This window comes from Cnephaeus nilssonii, assembly GCF_951640355.1.
Source record: "Cnephaeus nilssonii genome assembly, chromosome: 12".
NCBI lineage: Eukaryota > Metazoa > Chordata > Mammalia > Chiroptera > Vespertilionidae > Cnephaeus > Cnephaeus nilssonii.
The window spans coordinates 34,193,127-34,214,370 of record NC_137083.1 but is presented as its reverse complement, the minus strand read 5'-3'; the positions used below and the strand labels follow the sequence as shown (position 1 = coordinate 34,214,370).

Sequence of the window (21,244 nt, the reverse complement as noted above, 5' to 3'; positions counted from 1 at the left end):
AATATTTCTGTTTTAAAAAATAATGTTTGGCATTGCTGGAAAGTATTATGTTGTTTTGCCTTATGAGCTGGAGGGAACTGAAATAGTTTGTAGCAAGTAATTATTTCTAAAAAAACAGTTAAGATTCACCCCTGGAATTTTCATCAGTAGTTAAAATACAATCTGCACACAATAAAACTATAAAGGTTGAATTATCTGTCTCTGGTGGAAGACAAATTACCCAATCTTAAAAGGGAAAGAACATTAGCCTCCTAATCGATTCATTCTCTATGAAAATAAAGACAGAAAAATTGCTCAAAGCAAAACCTGTTCCATACGCGCATGCTTCTGCTAAAATCTGCAAGGAACAATAGCAAGTACATTGAAAAAATACCTCTTTTTGTTCTTTGTTATCTCAGTCCTACAAAAAACAACAACCCCCCAGCACATTAACCATGTTGATATGTCACCTATATAGATATCCATAATATCCTACCTAATAAAAAGGGAATATGCTAATTGACCTTCATGCCGGCAAAGATGGCAGTGCCCACAGCCAATAAGGAGGGAATATGCTAATTAACTACCCCGCCCTCAAAGATGGTGGAGCTCACAGTCAAAAAGGAGGGAATATGCTAATTAACTGCCCCGTCCCCAAAGATGGCAGTGCCCACAGCCACAAGGTGGTGGCGCCCAGTCTCCTCAGCCCCGCTGAGGTGGCAGGCACGCGGCAAGGCCAGGCTGGCCCCAGGCGGGCCCAGCCGCTCTATGCGCCTGCCTCTGGAGTCCCACAGTTCTCTCAGCCCCCCAGCTGCCCAGAGCCAGCCCGAGGTGCAGGCAAGCTTTAGATCAGGGGTCCTCAAACTTCTTAAACAGGGGGCCAGTTCACTGTCCCTCAGACCATTGGAGGGCCGGACTATAGTTTAAAAAAACCTATGAACAAATTCCTATGCACACTGCACATATCTTATTTTGAAGTAAAAAAACAAAATGGCAAAAACACCCGCATGTGGCCCACGGGCCATAGTTTGAGGACGCCTGCCTTAGATGGTGGCTGCCCAGCCATCCAGGGCTGGCCTGAGGCGCAGGCAAACCTCGGATGGTGGCTGCCTAGCTGCCCAGGGCCGTACGAGGCTCAGGTAAACAGGGCTGGCCAAGGCTTGTGCTGCCAGCCAGCAGTAGCAGCTGCAGAGGTGTGATGGGGCATCGCCTTCCCCGGATCGCTGGGTCACCTCCTAAGGGCTCCCAGACTGTGAGAGGGGGCAGACCGGGCTGAGGGACCCCCCCCCTCCAGTGCATGAATTTTCATGCACCGGGCCTCTAGTATACATATATAAGAACTTATATCTTTACAAATATTTTCTCTTGATGTACAGTGTAAATGAAACAGAAAAAAATATTTGAGTGAGAATAGTTAGTACTTATATTTTTAAAATTATTAAATTTGACAAAATTTATATTTTGTTTCAGATTTAAATAAAAAATTTTAAATTTATAATATAAAAATTCTATTTTCTTTCAAAAGCATCCAAGTCAGTAAACCCAAAGGAAGACTGGGGAACAGATCGGAGGAGATGAAAGTGGTGTGGTAACTAAATGCCATGTGAGATCTGGATTGAATCCCAGAACAGAAAAAGAAAAACTTAGTGGCTGAGTGGAGAAACTCAAAATTTAGATAAGATCTGTAGGTGTTTTAATAGTATCATACCAATGTTAACTCTTGGTTTTGATCATCTTATTATGGTTAGTTGTGAATCTTAGGAAAGCTGGGTAAAGGGTGGGAAAAGGAACTAAGTGTACTATTTTCTCAGAGTACAAAATTATTTCAAAATAAATCATTTACAAAAATTATATCATAAACTTTGGTTTACAGAAGAACACAGTTAAACAAAAACTTGGCATAATTGGTAATGTTCAAGGTATAGGGAAATTTATTCCTTAGAAGACTCCAAGATAGCTTTTTACTTCCTGTGTAAGAATGTTTTATAGTTCCAAAATCAGTGACCATATTACACAATAGAGCAATAATTATGGAGTATTATAATGCCATGTACATTTTTAATAATGCAGCTAATGAAAATAATGATCTAAATATGTACCATTTAGTAATTTGTCATATTAATGACCATGCCATTATTTTTATGTTCATATGCATAGCATGATTATTTTTTGAAATTTTCCAAAACAAATTTTTGACAAAAAAGTGTTTTCTAAAATTTATTTAAACTGAAAACCAAATACATATATCAATTTGACATTTCTTTACCTGAAACTGTGTGATCCTTAGAGTCCCTTGTTATTTTTATCCTTGCATGAGGAAAGATGTAGTGCACAGTCTTCCCATTCATCTGTATAATCTAAGACATACACGTGATAAGGTGAAAAAATCAATGTTAAGACACTTAAAGTGCAATATGCAGAACTAGACATTTTTAAAAAGCATATTGAGTCAGTCAATAAAAACATAATAAAAGTTTCTGGAATGATCATCATTGAAGCATCTTACACTATAAAATCATATTGTTGGTTTCAGTGTTCATTATGGCCTCAGAAACTGACCAACAAAATAGGTCCAGAGACATGGATGCATGGAACAGACGGACAGATCTCAGAGGGAAGGGAATAGTGAGATGAAGGCTTGGGGTGAGGCAGGGGCGGGGTGGAGCTGGGCAAAGGAGGGGGGAAAGGGGGACATCTGTAATATTTCAAAAAAAGAAGTGTGTGGGAATACTAAACAAAAATGTTAAATAGAATTTTGAACCAAAGAGATGTACATTTGTTGTAGAAAGATTCATTGGAATACTCATGTGGTTTTAATCTGTCAATCCAGCAGTAAAACTGTTAGAATTCTAGATATTAAAAATAAAATACAAATTGAAAAAAATACAAGCTTAAATAAAAGCCTTTAGTTTTAATTCTCCTCAGGAAAGAATAAGCTTAATCAAATCTCTGATGAATATAAAAAATTCCCAAACAACAGCAGAATCCTGTTAACTCCAGGAATATTTCATGAACCCTACAAACTAAAATACTGTTTACAAGATTATAAAAATATATGGTCAGTATAATCAGTCAATTTTGATAATTTATACTAACTTTGCAAGCCACTAGAAACCTCATGTATATTCATAACAATTGAGTGCACATTTTCCTCCTTTCATCCTCTCGCTTCCTGTTCTTTTTGTCTCCCCCCTCTCTCTTTTCTTACTTTCTCTCCTGTGGCCCACTTACTTTCCATTACATCATTTTTCTCCTTCTATTTCCTGTCTTTCTTTTCTCCTCTCCTTCCTCCATCCCCTAATCTGCATTTAAAGATCCTTTTTTTTTTTTTTTTTTTTACTAAATTTAAACCATGGGCATTGGTTTAGTACTATAGATAATTCATTCAAATTGGTGGATATTATTTTATTTCAAATATCTTTTATTTCAAATATCTTCTAATTTCATATATTATTTAACAATGATTTTAAAAAGTAATTTCCCCCACTTGGCTAAAAAGAAACTAAGAAAACACAATGTTGCCTGTTGCTGTTCTTTGCATTCTCCAGAGTAAGAAGTGGATATAATCTCTTAGTGCATCTATTGCCCTTACTAGAAGAGGAGTAAGGTTTCCCAATTTTTTCATCAGAGCTTTATCAGAAAGGCCTTTCAATCTGTACCTAAGGTGATGTTGGTAGGAGGGATGTTAAACATCATTACCATAAATGTTGCTTTCAGAACATCTCATAGACTCTCCTGTAGTGTTAGAGATTGTCTACAACCACCTTCATGAATTCACTTAATAAATCAGAAACATTAACCTGCCATACATATGATCATTGTGACTGTCTGCAGAAAGAAGAGGTATCTGTCTCCCATGTATGACCCAGCTGGATCTTCTTTGCTTTTCCTAACCACTGCAGGTGAATGCTGATTGAGTTCTCCAGCAGATGGAGTCTCAGGGAAGGTGTTGTTTCTGCCAAATAAGGAAGAGCAGGAGCAAGGCCAGAGGGGCAGGACTGATGTCAAGTAATGGCACCATGTCTCTCCAAGAGGCCAGTGTCTGATAGCATTGTCTTTTGATGATTCTGCATTGAGAGAACTATGACCTATTGCCTCCCAGGAAAAAGGGTTCTTCCTCTATCCTACTTACACATATTTCAAAAGGAATTATTTCCATGAAATGAGCCTTCATACTTACGAAATAACAACACTTGCGTTAACATATCTTTTGTTAATGCAGACATTCATCCTTCTCTTCACCTCAACGTGAGGCATGCTTTTCAGTATAGAGAGCTCTTTTGGTGCCCCACGCACTGTGCTAAGCCCTGTATATGTGCCGTGGTGGATGGAATAGGGAATCCCTGCTGTCTAGGAGCTCACGGCTGGGACATGACGTATGAAGTACGATTGGAAGAACATTTGCCCCGTATTAGTGGGAGGTGTGAGTGGTAGTAACAAGGAAGGCTTCTTGTAAGATGGGTCATGTTCATGGGGACCTAAGTGATGTGTCCAGTTAGCCAAGAGAAGAGAGGTGGAAGAGCATTCAGGTGGAGGAAAAGAGGCATTCAAAGACCCAGAATCAGAGGAGCTTAATATATGTCAATATATCAATTACATGAGAACTGCAGGTGTGGGCATTAGTGCAGAGTGGAGGTATTTTGTACTGGTCAAGAAGTGTTGACCCATTTCCCATAAAAATAAGCAAACAGAAAAACAAACAAAAGGAAGTGTTGACTTTTATAACCATCCTGTGAAGGGTATTAGTCCTATTTATAGACGAAGTAACTGAGGAAAATTTTTTCAAAAAGGAGATCAAGTAATCTGCTCAATTCACAAAGCAGAGTTGAATTTCCACCAAGTGAATATATATGTGTAAGTCTATATTTATATATCTATATGTATATTTAAAAGAAAATGATATGAATCTGCAGATGTGGTTTACTTCTATAGTTACTGATTTTGAGTCTAATAAAAATGTGTATGTCTCTAATGTATGTTGTACATAGACTATTTTAAAAAGCAGATAAATTAGTATTTGTACTAGTCAATTTGGTTTTATTATTCTTGCCTCCAGAGCATTTTATTAGCATAAATTTTGTTATGCATGTTTTCAAATAAAAGCATCTGGATTTATTGGTACGCAGAGCTCAATATTACTTTTTTATAATTAGAGATGCAAAGAAGTGAATAAAATGAGAATGACATGTTGCCATTTTCTCTAGGCCAAAATATAGCTATAATCAGTTAAAGGGTAAAACAGTATTTGAAAACAAATATCAATGTAAAAAGGCATAAATTCTGAACTTTATATAAATGTAATAAAAAGACATGTTGTCTTTTAGGTAGCTTCTATTTAGAAAAAAAAAACTATAAAGAAAAACAAAGAAATTATTGTTACATAAATAAACATAGTTGTTTTTTGGGGGGAGGGGGTTGACTATTACAATCTGGAAGGGGCATATTGGGATTTCCAAAGGCAGGCAATGTTCCCTTTCTTGGTCTATGTGGTGGTTATATGGTTGTTCACTTTATAATTAGTTTATAATTCTATACATTTGCAATTTTGATAACTACATTTATAGTTTTCTTTTTGCATATTAGATATCAAAATGAACATGTAAAAATTATAAAAACGTAAAATATAACTTTTAGCAAGAAATTACACATTAATCTATTATGCTTACCTATCTATAGTCCAAACAGGGATCCTTACATTTTCTACTTTATTAAAAAACACAAGAAATTTATTAAGTGATTCTTAAATTTTGGGGTTATATTGGTCTCTAATTATACTATCCTATCTAATATAGAGGGAATATGCTAATTGATCATCTCACCCTCACAAAGATGGCAGCACCCACAGCCAATAAGGAGGAAATATGCTAATTGAATGCAATGTCCTCAAAGATGGCGGTGCCCACAGCCACAAGTTGGTGGCACCCAGTCCCCTCAGCCCCGCTGGAGTGGCAGGCATGCGGCTTGGCCGGGCCTGCCCCCAGGCAGATCTGGCCGCTCCGTGTACCTGCCTCCAGAGTCCTCCAGTCCCCTCAGCCCCTCAGCCGCCCAGGGCCGGTCCGAGGCGCAGGCAAACCTCTGATGGCGGCCGCCCAGCCGACACCCGAGGCACAGGCAAGCCTTGGATGGCGGCTGCCCAGCCACCCAGGGCGGCCCAAGGCTCAGGTAACCAGGGCCGCGCTGCCAGCAGTGGCAGCAGCAGAGGTGTGATGGGGGTGTTGCCTTCCCCTGATCACCTGGTTGCCTACCGCCACTGAGGGCTCCCGAACTGTGAGAGGGGGCAGGCTGGGCTGAGGGACCCCCCTCTCCAGTGCATAAATTTTCATGCACTGCACCTCTAGTTTAAACATAATGTGCTATATGCTCAGTGGATCAAACTCATAAATCTGTAGATGCTAGTAATAGAAAATTAGGAACAAAAGTGTCATTAGGGATATTAATGTTTTATCTACAGACATCAGAAAGGGATTTTAGAAAATATTTTTTGAGGTTCACAAAGATTACTTAAAATGTATTCTCCAAAAATATTAGTTGAATAAATAAATTGGACAAGACTATTCTGAGTATATATGAAAACAGTAGTGTCAGGAAATAACTATATGGAAGCCACTATTTTTTTTACCCCTCCACTTTATGTATTTCATCTTACTAGGATTTGTGTTTTCATCTTATTAGGATTTGTGTTTTCATCTTATTAGGATTTGTGTTTTCAGTGACTTGATCTAGGTTTGTGGGAAATGCTAAACTTCAAAGAAACAAATGATAGGTAAGGCATAATAATTATGAAGTGATTCTTAAAATACATTTAATAAAATTATTTTTAGCTAACTAACTTATTATTTTAGTAACTATAGATGAAACCATGTAAATTCGCATTTTAAAAACATATTCAGAATGATTTTATTAATTTTTATTACTCCCCACCCAGATCTATTTGATGAGATTGAAATACAACTATAAATACAATTCAAGATAAGCTAAGAAAAGTATATATCAATAGTCTGTAAATGAAGTACAAAGAAATGGAAGTGTATTAATATGTGCATAGAGGTAACACACCCCTAAACCAAAACTTATTAAAGATATCAAAAATTAAAAAGAAAGAATATTTGAAACACAGAGAGAAGTATCACAGAATTTCTAGAAAATTTAATAGCATATAGAAAAACAAAACACAAGAAAATTCTGATAAAAGAAAATACTATTTAACAGCTAGAGATTTGTCCATGAAAAGAGAAATTGCTTAGGAAAAAAACAAATCTAAGCATATAAATACTGTCTTTTAAAGAGTACTTATTATTCATGCAAAAGTCTTTACTTTTATACCTTAATGTGACAAACACTGAAATAAATTATAGTAATTTCATGGTTCTTTTTTGTTGTCTTCTACATCAATGAATCAGTAATCAGACAGGATGATTTGGGAGTTAATGTATGTAAAATAAGTAACTATCCCTTTTGTGATTGTTTTAATGATTATGAGTAACAGCCTGCAAATAACTGATCTGTTAAAGCAATTATTGAAAGCCACTGGCTTACTAGAGAAATCTTTCTTAATTTATCCAACCGTTGACCTCCTATGTATCTTTCAAAATCCAACCCAAATATCACATCATTTACTCTAAAGTGAATAACTTCCTTTTGGAATCATATTTAGCTAATTGTGAAATTTATCTCTACATTTCAGTTTCTTCATCTATAAATAGATATTAATTAATAACACCTACTTTATGTGAGTTCTGATAATAAAATACAAAAATGAATACAAAACACTTCCATTCAATACACTCTAAAATATGTTTCCTTCATTCCCCAAGGGAAGCCTTCCCTGTCCCCAGCTAACTTAGTTTGGTCATCTTATTTGCTATTCATAACATATGAACACACTGTTATTGGAAAATATTGGAAGTACCCAAATCTATTTCACCCCCTCGTGTGTAAATTCTTCAGGAGCTTTAGGTATTCTACTTGAGTGTTGTGTCTGATGCACAAACGTTTTCTGTTGGAGGGATGAATCACTTAAATTGCCTGGTAGAAGAATCACAGCTATGCTGCAAGGTCAGTTGTGGCTGAAAAAGTAAAGTACTTACTACTTCAAAATTGTGAACTTTAATGATGGAAGTTTCATGCATTTTAGTAAAATTGAGACCATTCTAGGGTGAATTTTTTTGGAGGGGCGGTATCAATCTAAAAGAGATTGCTCAATATAGTACTTACTTGCTCTTGATGTTGACTGAGTGGTCTAGAGTGGACCAATCTTTCAGGCAGTTTTCGATCCAGACCATGTCCATTTTCCAAACGAGACTCCCTGGGTTTGTCAAACCAATCTGTTTCTTCACGACGCAGATGATAGGCTTTGGGGACCAAGGAAATATCAAACACTGTAACCCCAACTAATACAAATGATAGAGGGCAACAAATGTTCTGAAGTACAACATGCATCAGGCTTGTTAACCATTCATGCATTTCAAATACAACTCCAAATGGAGCAAAACCATTCCCAATACTATGTTTAAAAAATATATGTATCATGGAATAACCTAGAAAAAAATCATCTACACACTTGTGTAACCTCTCAGAGCCAAAGAAAACAAAAGTAGATTTTAAATACGGGAAAAAAAATAATTCAGAGAGTGATTGAAATAAATAAAGGAAGAAGTGAATATGCCTTAGAAGTCATTTTATTCAACCATAGTTCTCACCTCCTCACCTCCTCCCATCACCCATCTCTAGTCTAAGGAAAATGTACTCCTCAAATACAGAAGATTTTGTCACTTTCCCACTATCACATCAAACAAGTATATATATGGATGTGGCTGCTGGCTTTGAATATCAAGTGAGTATTTTTTGAAAACATGTTTTTATGACATTTATAAATAAAAGAAAACATCATTTCTATAAGGATTCCAGGTATTATTGCTAGGAACATATGTGCCATAATCATCTGGTAGCCTAATATTAAAAACTAGAGGCCTGGTGCACGAAATTGGTGCAAGGGTAGGGTTCCTAGGCCTGGCCAGCGATCAGGGCCAATCGGGGTCTTCTGGCTGCTGGCCAGAGCCTTCCTTCATTCTGTGCCATCCCCTGGTGGTCAATGCACGTCATAGCGAGCGATTGAACTCCTGGTCAAACTCCCACAGGGACACTTTGCATATTAGCCTTTTATATATATAAATATGTCATTTAGAATTTTTATTAAAAATAAAACAATTATTTTCTGTGAGATCTAGGAATTAGATTGAAGAGTTGATTGACTTTCTTTCGTACTTATAGTGTAATAAAACTTGACATCTTAAAATACTTTTCTGAAAATACAACCAATTTTAAGTACATAATTATTACTTTAGTTCTTAGTACTTCCAAAGTTTTTTGAAGCTATTATTTAGTGACCAAAAAATCTATTTTACCTAATATACAGAATTTAACTTTATACATATAAAGTTTTATTCTTGGTAAAAGGATCCCTAATTAATAGTCTTTGGAAATATTTTGTTGCTTTCTAAATGGGAGATGGAGCAGCTTTTTCAAGTGCTCATTCTATCAGTCTATTCTTCCTGGAAAGTTACTTCTACAATGCCACACTGTTGGATTCTATAACACTATAGCTTTCTCTTAATATCTACATACCTGATTGTCTTCTCTTTCAAAACTTTCTCCCATGACTTTTTTAAAGGTGATTTTTATTATTTCCTTGCTAGCAGGGCTGGCAAACCCACAGCATGTACACTATTACTTACTTCTACCTCCTGTGATCCTGGTCAAAGGTAGTAATTAACCACAACATTTCTTCCAAAAAAAAAAAAAGGAAAATATGAGAAATGTGTCATAGTTCATTCAGTCAGTCTTAGATTTGATGAAATACACTGATATGTACCTGATCTGTGGTTGTATATGTACTTCTCTGATCGCCCCTATTAGGTTCTAAGCTGCTTGAGTGCAAGGCTGATATCTTGATTTTTATTTCCTTCCCTCAACACTAAAAACAATGCCTTGAAAATGTCATAACATTCAATAAGTATGTAGAAATGAATAAAACAGAAAAATTAGCTATCAACTAGAGTAAGAAGTTAAATATCCTAATTATAATATGCATGTTTTAAAATAAATATTTAAATGTCCTTTATTAATAGTTACACAATCATTTCTTATAATCTACTGGATATTTATGGTTTTTCATAGTTTTAATTAGATCTGAATTGACTAAATTTATGAAAAAATATTTAGCGTAATAAAATTTGATAAGCAAATAGAAAACAAATCCATTATTTAATCATTAGACTAAAATTTTATGATTGTCCCAACAACACCAACACTATTGTACCTTACTTTTTTATATATTTAGTTTATATTTATTATAAAAAGAAAAAAATAATTTATCCTGATTTTAATAAATGAATATATTGGATAATGAAATACATGATTTCACTTGAATATATAATTCTGCTAATTGCATTTGAAATACAATCCTTTAAAACATGTTTTCTTGGCTATGTCTATACAAATAAGGCAGAATCCCAGCTTATTCCAAATTTTGTCAATTTATTTAATTTCTAATGATATACTTTGATTGTCTGATATTTCTTGTAATAATTCTATGTGTAAGTTAGGATGTCTATCATGCTTTTCATATGAGTTTATAGAACCACCAAGAAAAACCTGATTGAATGTCTGCTTTCATATTAAACTCTGTCTTTATCATTTATAGTAAGTTAGATATAAATGCTATTTATAACTACAATCATCTAATTAGCCATGGTAGATCTGCACTTTAAACTTCAAATTTTATAATAATAGCATTTTCCAAATTAATTTAAATAATTTGCTAGAGATTAACATTCCCCCTTTTTAGACTGACTGATATTTTCTTGTATTTTTAAATGTAAAATATAAAAGTAAGCTATTTTGGGATCTAGCATTATTCACAGCTAATTATTACATGAATAGTTTAATTCTATTTAGATTCATTCAAACTGGTCATTACAAATAGCCAGTACAGAAGAAAGTGATTAGTTGTTGGAATTTCACTAGAAAAAGCAGTCTGTCTTCCAGATCCAGTGTTTACTTTAGTCCTTTTCAAATCTAGATTTGAATTTCTAAAATCATACTGATGGCTAGATACAGAAGTAGGAAGAAAATCCGTTTCATGAAAAAATATTTTCCTGTGAGTTCTCAAAGAAAATGTATGATTTAAAAGGGGAGATATTCATGTTAGCTTAGTGCTTTGCAGTCTCCAAAGGCATGAAGTAATACACTTTTATTTGTTCAAAAATATTTTATTTCCATGACTCAAAACCATGCCTACATTCAAATAAACCACAGAGGACTCGTGATCCAGAATCATGAGTCCTCTTGGCATGAGTAAGCCTCTTTACATCTCTGTACCTCTACTCCCTCATCTTCAAAATTAGATTGGGACTAGGTAACTTTCTAAAATATTTATGGTTTATATGATTAAACAACAACAACGAAAACACCATAGGCTAGCTTTTAGTTAGGTATGTACATGCCTTAAATCACTTATTCAATATGAAAAACCAAACAATTTAGGGCAAAAAAAGGGATGATGCAAAAAGCAAAGTCAAGGAAAAGACTACACAGGTACATCTGGAGGGGTTAAGCTTCAAGTAGGTAAACTCATAAAAGCATTGTACAAAATCTGAATTGTAAACATAAAAAATACTTTATATATACTGATAAGTTTATTTATTGTCAATGTCATATTCTGTGTTAACCCTTTGCACTCGCTTGCTTTTTTCTCGATTCCTTTATTCTACTTGGGATTTAATTTTTTAAATACCCCAGCTTTTACAAAGCACGGCAGTAGAATAAAAAACTGGAGTTTCTTTTCATACAAACTTATTTATTTGGATTTTTTTATATTTCAAATTATTGATACATTCAAAGAGTAATTTTAATCTCGACATCCGAGTGCAAAAGGTTAAGTTTTCTAGTATATAATGCAAAGGTACAGACTTGGCAATTATGGTATTCATAATGAGAGAGATAAAATACAAACCTTTTACTTAAGAAGAATTATAAAATTCTTCATTATACTAATATTATATGAGAATATTCTCTGAATAAATAATAGTCTCACAAAAATGACATAAGTAATTTTCTATTACAAAGTCTAGCAGAATAGTACTTAATAGCTCGAAACCTTAATAATTTCACAAACTGAAAGAAACTGACAATTTCAAAAAGAAAAGAAGACAATTAAAAAATTTCCAACTATTTTGCCAATTATGAATTTAAAGGATTACCATTTTATTGACACAATTATCGATAATGTGTTTGGAAAAGAGGACAGTGAACAAATCAAGCAATTAAGAAACACCAATAAAAGAATAATCTAAAAAGAAATAAAGAAAAACATGCTATAAAATCTATACACAAGATACAATTTCCGTTTACAAAAAATAAAATGAAAGTAAACATGCAAAAGACAAACCAAGAAAAGTACAATACATCCTTAGAGAAGGAAGATTAAACATGCAGAAAAATAAGAGAGTCTGAGTTTTGAGAGTAACAAGGAATTCTGAGGCCCAATTTACCTTCACTGTCTGACATGGCATGTTGGAAGTCATCCATGATGAACGCTATGTCACGGTCATAGCCTCGAGTCCGTGATTCTTCTCTCATGTGTTGCTGAACTTCAGGCAATGAGTGACTTGATCCAAACTGATCTCTGGTGTCTGCAGATATTGGTGGCAGGGGTCCAGCGGCAGCCCTGGCCATTCCCATTGGCTGGCCAACAGGACTGAGTGGACTTTCTTCTTCAGAATTCTGGGCCACAATTGGTATTCTTCCTCTACTCTGGCTAATTGGCAAACTGGTAGGCTTAGTTCTGCCAGAGGGTGATGCATGACCAAAGGAAACATCCATAGCTTCAGCTTCTTGAGCTTTCAGTCTCAGAGAAGAACTGGAAGAATCTCTTTTCATTGATAAATCAAGCCCATAGACAGAAGAAGGTCTGGAAGAAGGTCTGGACCTGCTGCCACTACTGTATGGCTTATCCGCTTCATCCTGCAGAGCTGACCGTATGGTATTTCCTAATGTGCCCAGTCCTGTGCTAAGAGAGGATCCCACAAATTTTTGTTGGTCTGAAATATTTTTTCTGAGGCCAAAAGTGATTTCATCTTGAAGAAGCCTTGCTCTGGAAGAAATTCCACCAATAGAAGAAGTGCCAGAAGTCATATAGCTTGAATAATCAGGTTCAAGGTCTCTACTTTCTTGAATAGGTGAAAATTTTGACATTTTAGGGTCAATTAGTGATTTCTTATGCTTTGACTGCTTTTGATAGAGTATGGCTGCTGGTAGTTGTTTTGCTGCTTGTTTTTCAAGTGTGAGTCTACTAATGCTGTACTTTTCAGATTTTGGAAAATGTCTATAGCTAGTATCACCATGGTAATAATGGGAAAGACCGGCAAGGTGATCTAGGTTCTCTGCCCCTCTACGGAATTCTTGTTTAATCTGCTGCTTCAGAAGCTTTAACTCATAAGGATCCTCCATTGGATCTTCCTCTGCTTTCACATAACTATGCAATCTTGAGGAAGTCTGCAAAGGCGCTAGGAAATCTGTCACTTCTTGAGACCTCCGTGTTTCCGTGGTTCTAAGGAGGCGGTCTGTTTTTGACAGATCCTTTTCATGAAGATTAAATGCAGTGGTTAATGCTGCTGTTCCTTTGGTAATCTCTCCAATGTCATCAATTAGGACAAAATTTCGTGAAGTATGATGGTCAATATCTGCATAAAAAGAATCTGCAGAAATGCTTGATATTGGACTGCTTGCCATGCTACTTCTCTCCTCCAACCCTATTCTCAGGTCTAAGCTATTGTACTTACTACCAAGATGGGAAACAGCGTATGTATTATCAGTAGAAACAGGTGCTATCATCAGGGGTTGGTTTCGAATCACCTCATAGTTTGAAGTAATCTTGGGCTCCAAATATAATGTAGTTTGCCGTGGCTTTTGTTGTATCACCATCATTTGTGATGGTAACTGATAAGAAGGTTGTGGGGTTGGTGTAGGTTGAGCTTGAGGTGTGAAAGACATCGTTGCCACAGCTTGGAATGTTGGCTGAGTCTGGTAAGGTGAAACTTGCTGGTGGTACAAAGTTTGTTGCTGAAAATGGGATTGTTGGGTGTATGGGGTGGGTGCTTGGGTAGGAAGAGCAGGAGATGAGTATTGGTATTGTGTATAAGGACTCGTAGGAGGAACTAGCTGAGATTCTGTTTGTGTTTGTGGGGGTATAAACTGGCTGAATTCAGTTTGGGGAGCAGTTCTCGGTCGCTCTATGCCATGCTGACTTTCTATTCGGGACGGTCTGGTGCTGCTCACCTCACTGTCAGACATGTAATCCCGTTCCTCAGCTACCCCCTGGAGGTAGGCTCGCTCTCTCTTTTCTCTCTCCTTTAACAGCGCCTCTTTCCTCCTGTTAATTCCCATTTCCAGGTACCGTAACTTGGCATCAATCTCCTTCTCTTCCTCATCAAGTTCTGCTTGTTTCTTTCTAAGTTTTGCAGACTCTCTCTCTACAAGATCAAGTTCTCGGTCTATATCCTGGAGAATCTTGGCTCGTGCCATTGTGTTGGTTCTGCAGATCCTTCTCCTGGAAACTGTGCCCATTGTGCTGTACGTCGACTGAGTCCCTGTTGAGGTCTCCTCAGGAGGTGGGTTAGGCAGAGTTCTCTTAACTTTTTTCTGGGTGCCAGAGGGTGTTATGGTTTGAGAACTTTTTGTCTACAATTAAAGAAACAAAATATAGTACTTTATTATCAAGGAAAAAATAAAGATAAAAAAACCTTCACACTTTACATTTAAATAAATATGACTTCATATATGTTTTAGGTATGACAATATAATACAAGAAAAATTTTATATATAATTTTAAGTATTAGCCATAAGTGCAATTAACTGAAAAATCATTTTTTCTTTCTTGGTAGATTGGCTTTTTATTATTGTAACTTCTGCAACTTTAGAAGTTAGTTTTGAAATCAAGCACAGAACTCATTGCTAGGTAGACTTATATTAGAATCTTAATTATTAAGTTAGAATCTTAGGAAAACTCTAAAAACTGATTTTCCATCCTATTTAATATAAGATTATTTACTGAATGTAATCCTAAAATATTTGTATTAATTATCTAAAGTTTAAGTTACATTTGTTATAGATAATGCTTATTTGCCACTAAGTTCAGTTGTTTGCCTCAATCTTTCTGTTCCTATTTTTACTCCCTAGAATAGCTGTCATTTCTATTCCAATCATGAAATGTTTTGAAATTAAACCCTCAAGTTAATCTTTTTTTCTCCAAAAAAGAATAATATCAACTAATTTCCCATTTAATCTTTCAATATTTTTGTGACTATTTGAATCTTTTATTTTCTTTCCACTTTATTATTCTTTTCTTTTTTAAAATTTATCTTATTGTTGAAAGTATTACAGATGACCCCTTTATTTCCCTCACTTACCCCCTCCACACCTAGTCCCCTCTAGGCCTTCGCGGCACTATTATCTGTGTCCTTGGTTATGCATATAAATTCTTTAATCTCTTCCAGTACCTCCTCCCCTCTTTCCTCCAAAGGAGAATTATAAATGCCCATCAATTAATGCAACCTAAATGCAGAGAGAAAGCATACAAAACAAAGATGGTAACTATGGAATGGAGCAAATGAATAGAATGAAAAGGAATTTCTAGGGTGGATACATACATTTTAAAAATTAATTTTTAAAAATGTTGAAGGTATACACTAAATTGGTGCACATGTTTGTTAAATGAAAGATTGAGAAAATAAAAGGGTGAAATAAGAACTTGCTGTGATTAATTTTAAAGTCCTGAGTCATGAAGGGAATTTCTCAGAATTCACTGAGTAGAATGAGAGTATACATGAAATAATAGGATAAAATAGAACCATGAGGAACCACAAAATAAGACTATTTACTGAATTAAGAGTAATGGTTAATAAAGTGAACTAGAAATTGATACTAGTTCTTACTACTTACTGTTCATACATGTATGAATTATTTCCTAATTTAACTTTATGAGACAGTTAAACTTAGTCAAACTCTTTTTCTTTTGTTAATGAAATCCTAGATTAAAGAAGCATTCCAGGTACTGGGGATTTCTAATTATCCTCCTGAGTTGCAAATATTCGATCATTGATGACTTCTGTTAATTAATATTTTGTGTGCCATGGATGTGAGTCATGGAAGCAAGAGACAAAACTGGTGGTAGAAGTTACATACTCACTGAATTAGCCTAGTTAGCCTCCACAAATCGAACTAGCCTTGCTGTTCTCCACTTGCCAACATTAATAGCTTTTACTCTGACTTTTACTCTGACTATAGAAAAAGTCACAAATGTGGGGATGGCTCCAGGTCTCCGCCATATTTCTTATAAGTGAGAGGGAGTGTAACATAGTGAGTAAGAGCTTGTTTTAATCCTGGTTCTGCCTTTCATAAGCTGTGAAATCTTTAGCAAGTTGCTTAAACTCCCTGGGCCTCAGTTTTTTTTTTACATGTAAAAGAAGTTTAACATTTATCCTTACATTATTGTTTTAAGGAGTAAATGAGTTAAAAAAAGTAAAGAGTCTAAATTACTTACTGTCCCAGAGGGCAAACAGAAATATAATAGATAATCTAAAGTGATGTCTTGGCAACTTATAATTTAAGAAGGACTGATTTTAAAGACCATAAACAATTTCTTTCTGCATAGCAAAAGAAACCATCAATAAAACAAGAAAGCCCACTGCATGGGTGAACATATTTGCCAATGCTATCTCTGATAAGAGTTTAACCTCCAAAATTTACAGGGAACTCATACAGCTTAACAAAAGGAAGATAAACAATCCAATCAAAAAATGGGCAAAGGACCTAAATAGACACTTTTTAAAAGAGGACATACAGAAGGCCAAGAGACATATGAAAACATGCTCAAAGTCACTAATCATCTGAGAGATGCAAATCAAAACGACAATGCGGTACCATCTCACACCTGTCAGAATGGTTATCATCAACAAATCAAAAAATGACAAGTGCTGGCGAGGATGCAGAGAAAAAGGAACCCTCGTGCACTGCTGGTGGGAATGCAGACTGGTGCAGCCACTGTGGAGAACAGTATGGAGTTTCCTCAAAAATCTAAAAATGGAACTCCCATTTGACCCAGTGATCCCACTTCTAGGAATATATCCCAAGAAACTAGAAACACCAATCAGAAAGGATATATGCACCCCCATGGTCATATCAGCACAATTTACAATAGCTAAGATTTAGAAACAGCCTAAGTGCCCATCAGCAGAGGAGTGTATTAAAAACTGTGGTACATCTACATAATGGAATACTACACTGCTATAAAAAGAAGGAACTTTTTCCATTTGCAACAGCATGGATGAACATGGAGAGCATTATGCTAAGCGAAATAAGCCAGTCAGAGAAAGATAAATATCACATGATCTCACTCATTTGTGGAATATAATGAACAACATAAACTGATGAACAAAAATAGATCCAGAGACAAAGAACACTGAACAGACCCTCCAACCTCAGAGGGAAAGCAGAAGAGGTGGGGTGGGGGGTGGGGAAGGTAAGAGATCAACCAAAGGACTTGTATCCATGCATATTAGCATAACCAATGGACAGGGACACTGGGGCAGTGGGGGCTTGTCCTGAGGGGTGGGAGTGGTCAGGGAGAGGTCAATTGGAGGAAAAGGAGACATACTAGTATGTAACACTTTAAACAATAAAAAAGAAAAAAAATTCTAAACTAGATATTTAATTCTAATCCAATCAATACAATGTAAGAGTACAGAACTCCAAAACAGAAAATAAAAACAGAGCAATATAATTGCTTAGAAAAGATGTATAAAAGAAAGTTCATCATGATTAAAGGTGATATAGTTGAACACCATGATTAGTGATAACAACAACAATCTAGAAAAATCTTAGTGTTTAATAATATTTTCCTTGATGACCAGCTTGGTAAAAGGTGTTTTTAGATAGATCTGGCACCTTTAATCTGAAAAAAAAAAATTATCACACTAAATATAAATAACTGTATATACAAATTTAAATTATTTTCAAATAGTTGTGCAAATAGCAGACCCATGGAAAGTCCTAACCATAGAATATATGGAGTTTGAAGGGGGCCTGGAAGAATATTCATTTCAATTTTAGTACTTAGGAAGTAATTGTGATAACAAGCAAATGCACTCCAATATAAGTTTTGCTGTCCAAATTTATTTTATGTGATATTTATCTTTCTCTGACTGGCTTATTTCACTTAGCATAATGCTCTCCAGTTCCATCCATGCTGTTGCAAATGGTAAGAATTCCTTCTTTTTTACCGCAGCGTAGTATTCCATTGTGTAGCTGTACCACATTTAATCCACTCCTCTGCTGATGGGCACTTAGGCTGTTTCCAAATCTTAGCTATGGTAAATTGTGCTGCTTGTGCTGCTTTGGACATAGGGGTGCATATATCCTTTCTGATTGGTGTTTCTAGTTTCTTGGGTATATTTCTAGAAGTGGGATCACCGGGTCAAATGGGAGTTCCATTTTTAGTTTTTTGAGGAAACTCCATACTGTTCTCTACAGTGGCTGCACCAGTCTGCATTCCCACCAGCAGTGCAGGAGGGTTCCTTTATCTCTGCATCCTTGCCAGCACTTGCTGTTTGTTGATGATAGCCATTCTGACAGGTGTGAGATGGTACCTCATTGTCATTTTGATTTGCATCTCTTTGATGTAACTACATCAAAATAAAAACCTTCTGTATAGCAAAAGAAACCATCAACAGAACAAGAAGAAAGCCCACTGCATGGGAGAACATATTTGCCAATGTTATCACCGGTAAGGGTTTAATCTCTAACATTTACAGGGAACTCATACAACTTAACAAAAGGAAGATAAACAACCCAATCAAAAAATGGGCAAGGGACCTAAATAGACACTTTTTGAAAGAGGACATAGGAAAGCCAAGAGACATATGAAAACATGCTCAAAGTCAAGGTTATTTTAAACCACATTTTTCTCAGGGGAATCAATTTAAACCATGCATCGTATATGCAAAGGGAAATATTTTTTCCTTGTTCTGAGGTGTCAGGGCTATTAATAAAAGTAGCTAAGGTACACTATCCTAAGAACTTCAAATATATGTATATGCATTATCTCATTGTCAAAATAATCTAAACTCAACCTAAGGATGATTAAAGGATACCCATTCCCTCCCTCCCCCAAAAGTGAAGAAGATAAAAAGATGATGCTGCATCAAAATTATTTATCAATTGCTATATATAAAATATATGGCAAAATTCAACTTACTAATTTATTCTAGTAGTTTTTAAGTATAATTCTAAAATCCATTGTTCTAGATACTAATGGCATAGAGTAAAAAGGCATGTGATTAAATGAACTTAAAAGCTGTTTTCAAAGAACTCACAAAGCTAGGAAATTTTTTTTATAATGTTGTATGAAGAAACTACTTCAGTCTTTTGCTAAATATATCTCTTGTTAATATCAGAGACGTAAAGAGTTGGGAATGTATTTTTCATTTTATAAATATAGAAAACTATACCTGCTGTTGGAAATGAATGTTCATAATGATTAAATAGCTTGGATTTTTAAGATTGTTCTTTCAGTGAAGCAGAAAATATTTTTATGAAAGCCTTTTACTTTTAGATAATGGAGCTGTGGATTCACTTACAAAGAGTATAAATCCACACAGATTTATTGATAAATAAGATACTTTGATGGAGATAAATATTGTATAACCTATTAAAAGAACATCAATATACCAAGCTAGAAGGTGAATTTGAGATTATATAAACAGAGTGTATTTGGATCTAGAATAAGAAGGGTTTACTTTTAGTTTAGGGAAGGAAAGATGGATTAAAACATAACAATCAGCCGGTTCTTGAAGAATGGATGGGACTTAAACAGGAGAATATTTTCTATGTGGAGAGAGCAGTATAAAATATAATTTTTCACAGAGGTACCAATGATTATCTGGTTTTACTTCATCCTAGTGATGAATTAATACCTGAGAGATGGAAACACATTCAGAGAGTATCTGATGTAAATCGAAAAAAAAAATTATAAAGAATACCTTAAAAAGCTGTATCTATTTTAAAAGTTCCACTCATCCATTTTCTTTTTTTACAGATAGAAAAGGCAATCCTGGCTATTACATACTGGTCACATTAACTCCAATATCATGTAAAATGCCAGGGCAAACCATGAAAATGTGAACGTGTAATCATTGGCAATGCTCATAAGGTAGTGTAGTGGATAGCAATCAGTGTCGCTTTGTCAAAGAGAAAATTGTGACAGCCCAATTTAAGTTCCTTCAATGATAATGCAGCATGTAGATGACACAGAAACAAGAGATGCAATCTGTAGGGCTTCAGCAACGCTTTACATTGTCCCACGCCATAATCACCAACATAGTTTTGGCTATAAGAATGAAAAGTGGTCTTACAATTTGTCAGGGATCCATATGTACACCATGGCTATTCATGGTCCAGAATCAATGGAAGTAAGCAATTAATGTTTCTTAGCCTTGTCAGTAATGACATTTTCGACCAAATAATTCTATGTTGGGGATGGTGGTGGCTGTTTTGTGCACTGTAGGATGTTTAGTGGTAACTCTAGCCTCTGCAGACTGGATGTCATGGCACATCCTCCTCCACGCAGGTAAATCAAACGTTACTAAGTATTACACAAAATCTCTGGAGTGGGGGGAGACCACACAGTCACTGGTTGAGAACCACTTAGGTAGTTGTATAGATAAGATGACATCCTCATTAAGAGACCCTTGATCTATTATTTAATTATATCTATACATAAAGAGAATGCTAGTATTTGCATATCTGAGGGCCTTAGTCTGAATGGAAAAGGCAGGCTTCTTAGAGGAACTGGGACTTGAATTGTTTCTTGAAAAAGAAAACTCTTGGGGCAAAGGGTGGAAGAAAAAGAGATAGTCTAGGACAGTGGTCAGCAAACTCTTTAGTCAACAGAGCCAAATATCAACTGTACAACGATTGAAATTTCTTTTGAGAGTCAAATTGTTTAAACTTAAACTTCTTCTAACGCCACTTCTTCAAAATAGACTAGCCCAGGCCATGGTATTTTGTGGAAGAGCCACACTCAAGGGGCCAAAGAGCCACATGTGGCTTGCGAGCCGCAGTTTGCCGACCACGGGTATAGGCTATAGTTAAAAGCTGAGCAAATGAATAAAGATAGGAATGTATTAGATACTTCTGTCTTGTTATAATT

At 35.5% G+C, this 21,244-nt stretch overlaps 1 protein-coding gene across 1 annotated transcript in view; it reads right to left on the bottom strand.

Moving 5' to 3' along the window:
- Positions 1-21,244, bottom strand: part of PCLO (piccolo presynaptic cytomatrix protein) — a gene marked incomplete at its 5' end in the record, with an annotated part of 292,340 nt that overhangs the window by 120,311 nt on the left and 150,785 nt on the right. Inside the window, 3 exons of the mRNA XM_079785367.1 lie at positions 2,246-2,336; positions 8,194-8,330; positions 12,531-14,718. Coding sequence (XP_079641493.1) covers positions 2,246-2,336; positions 8,194-8,330; positions 12,531-14,718 — 2,416 coding nt within the window. The remainder of the gene's footprint in view (positions 1-2,245; positions 2,337-8,193; positions 8,331-12,530; positions 14,719-21,244) is intronic.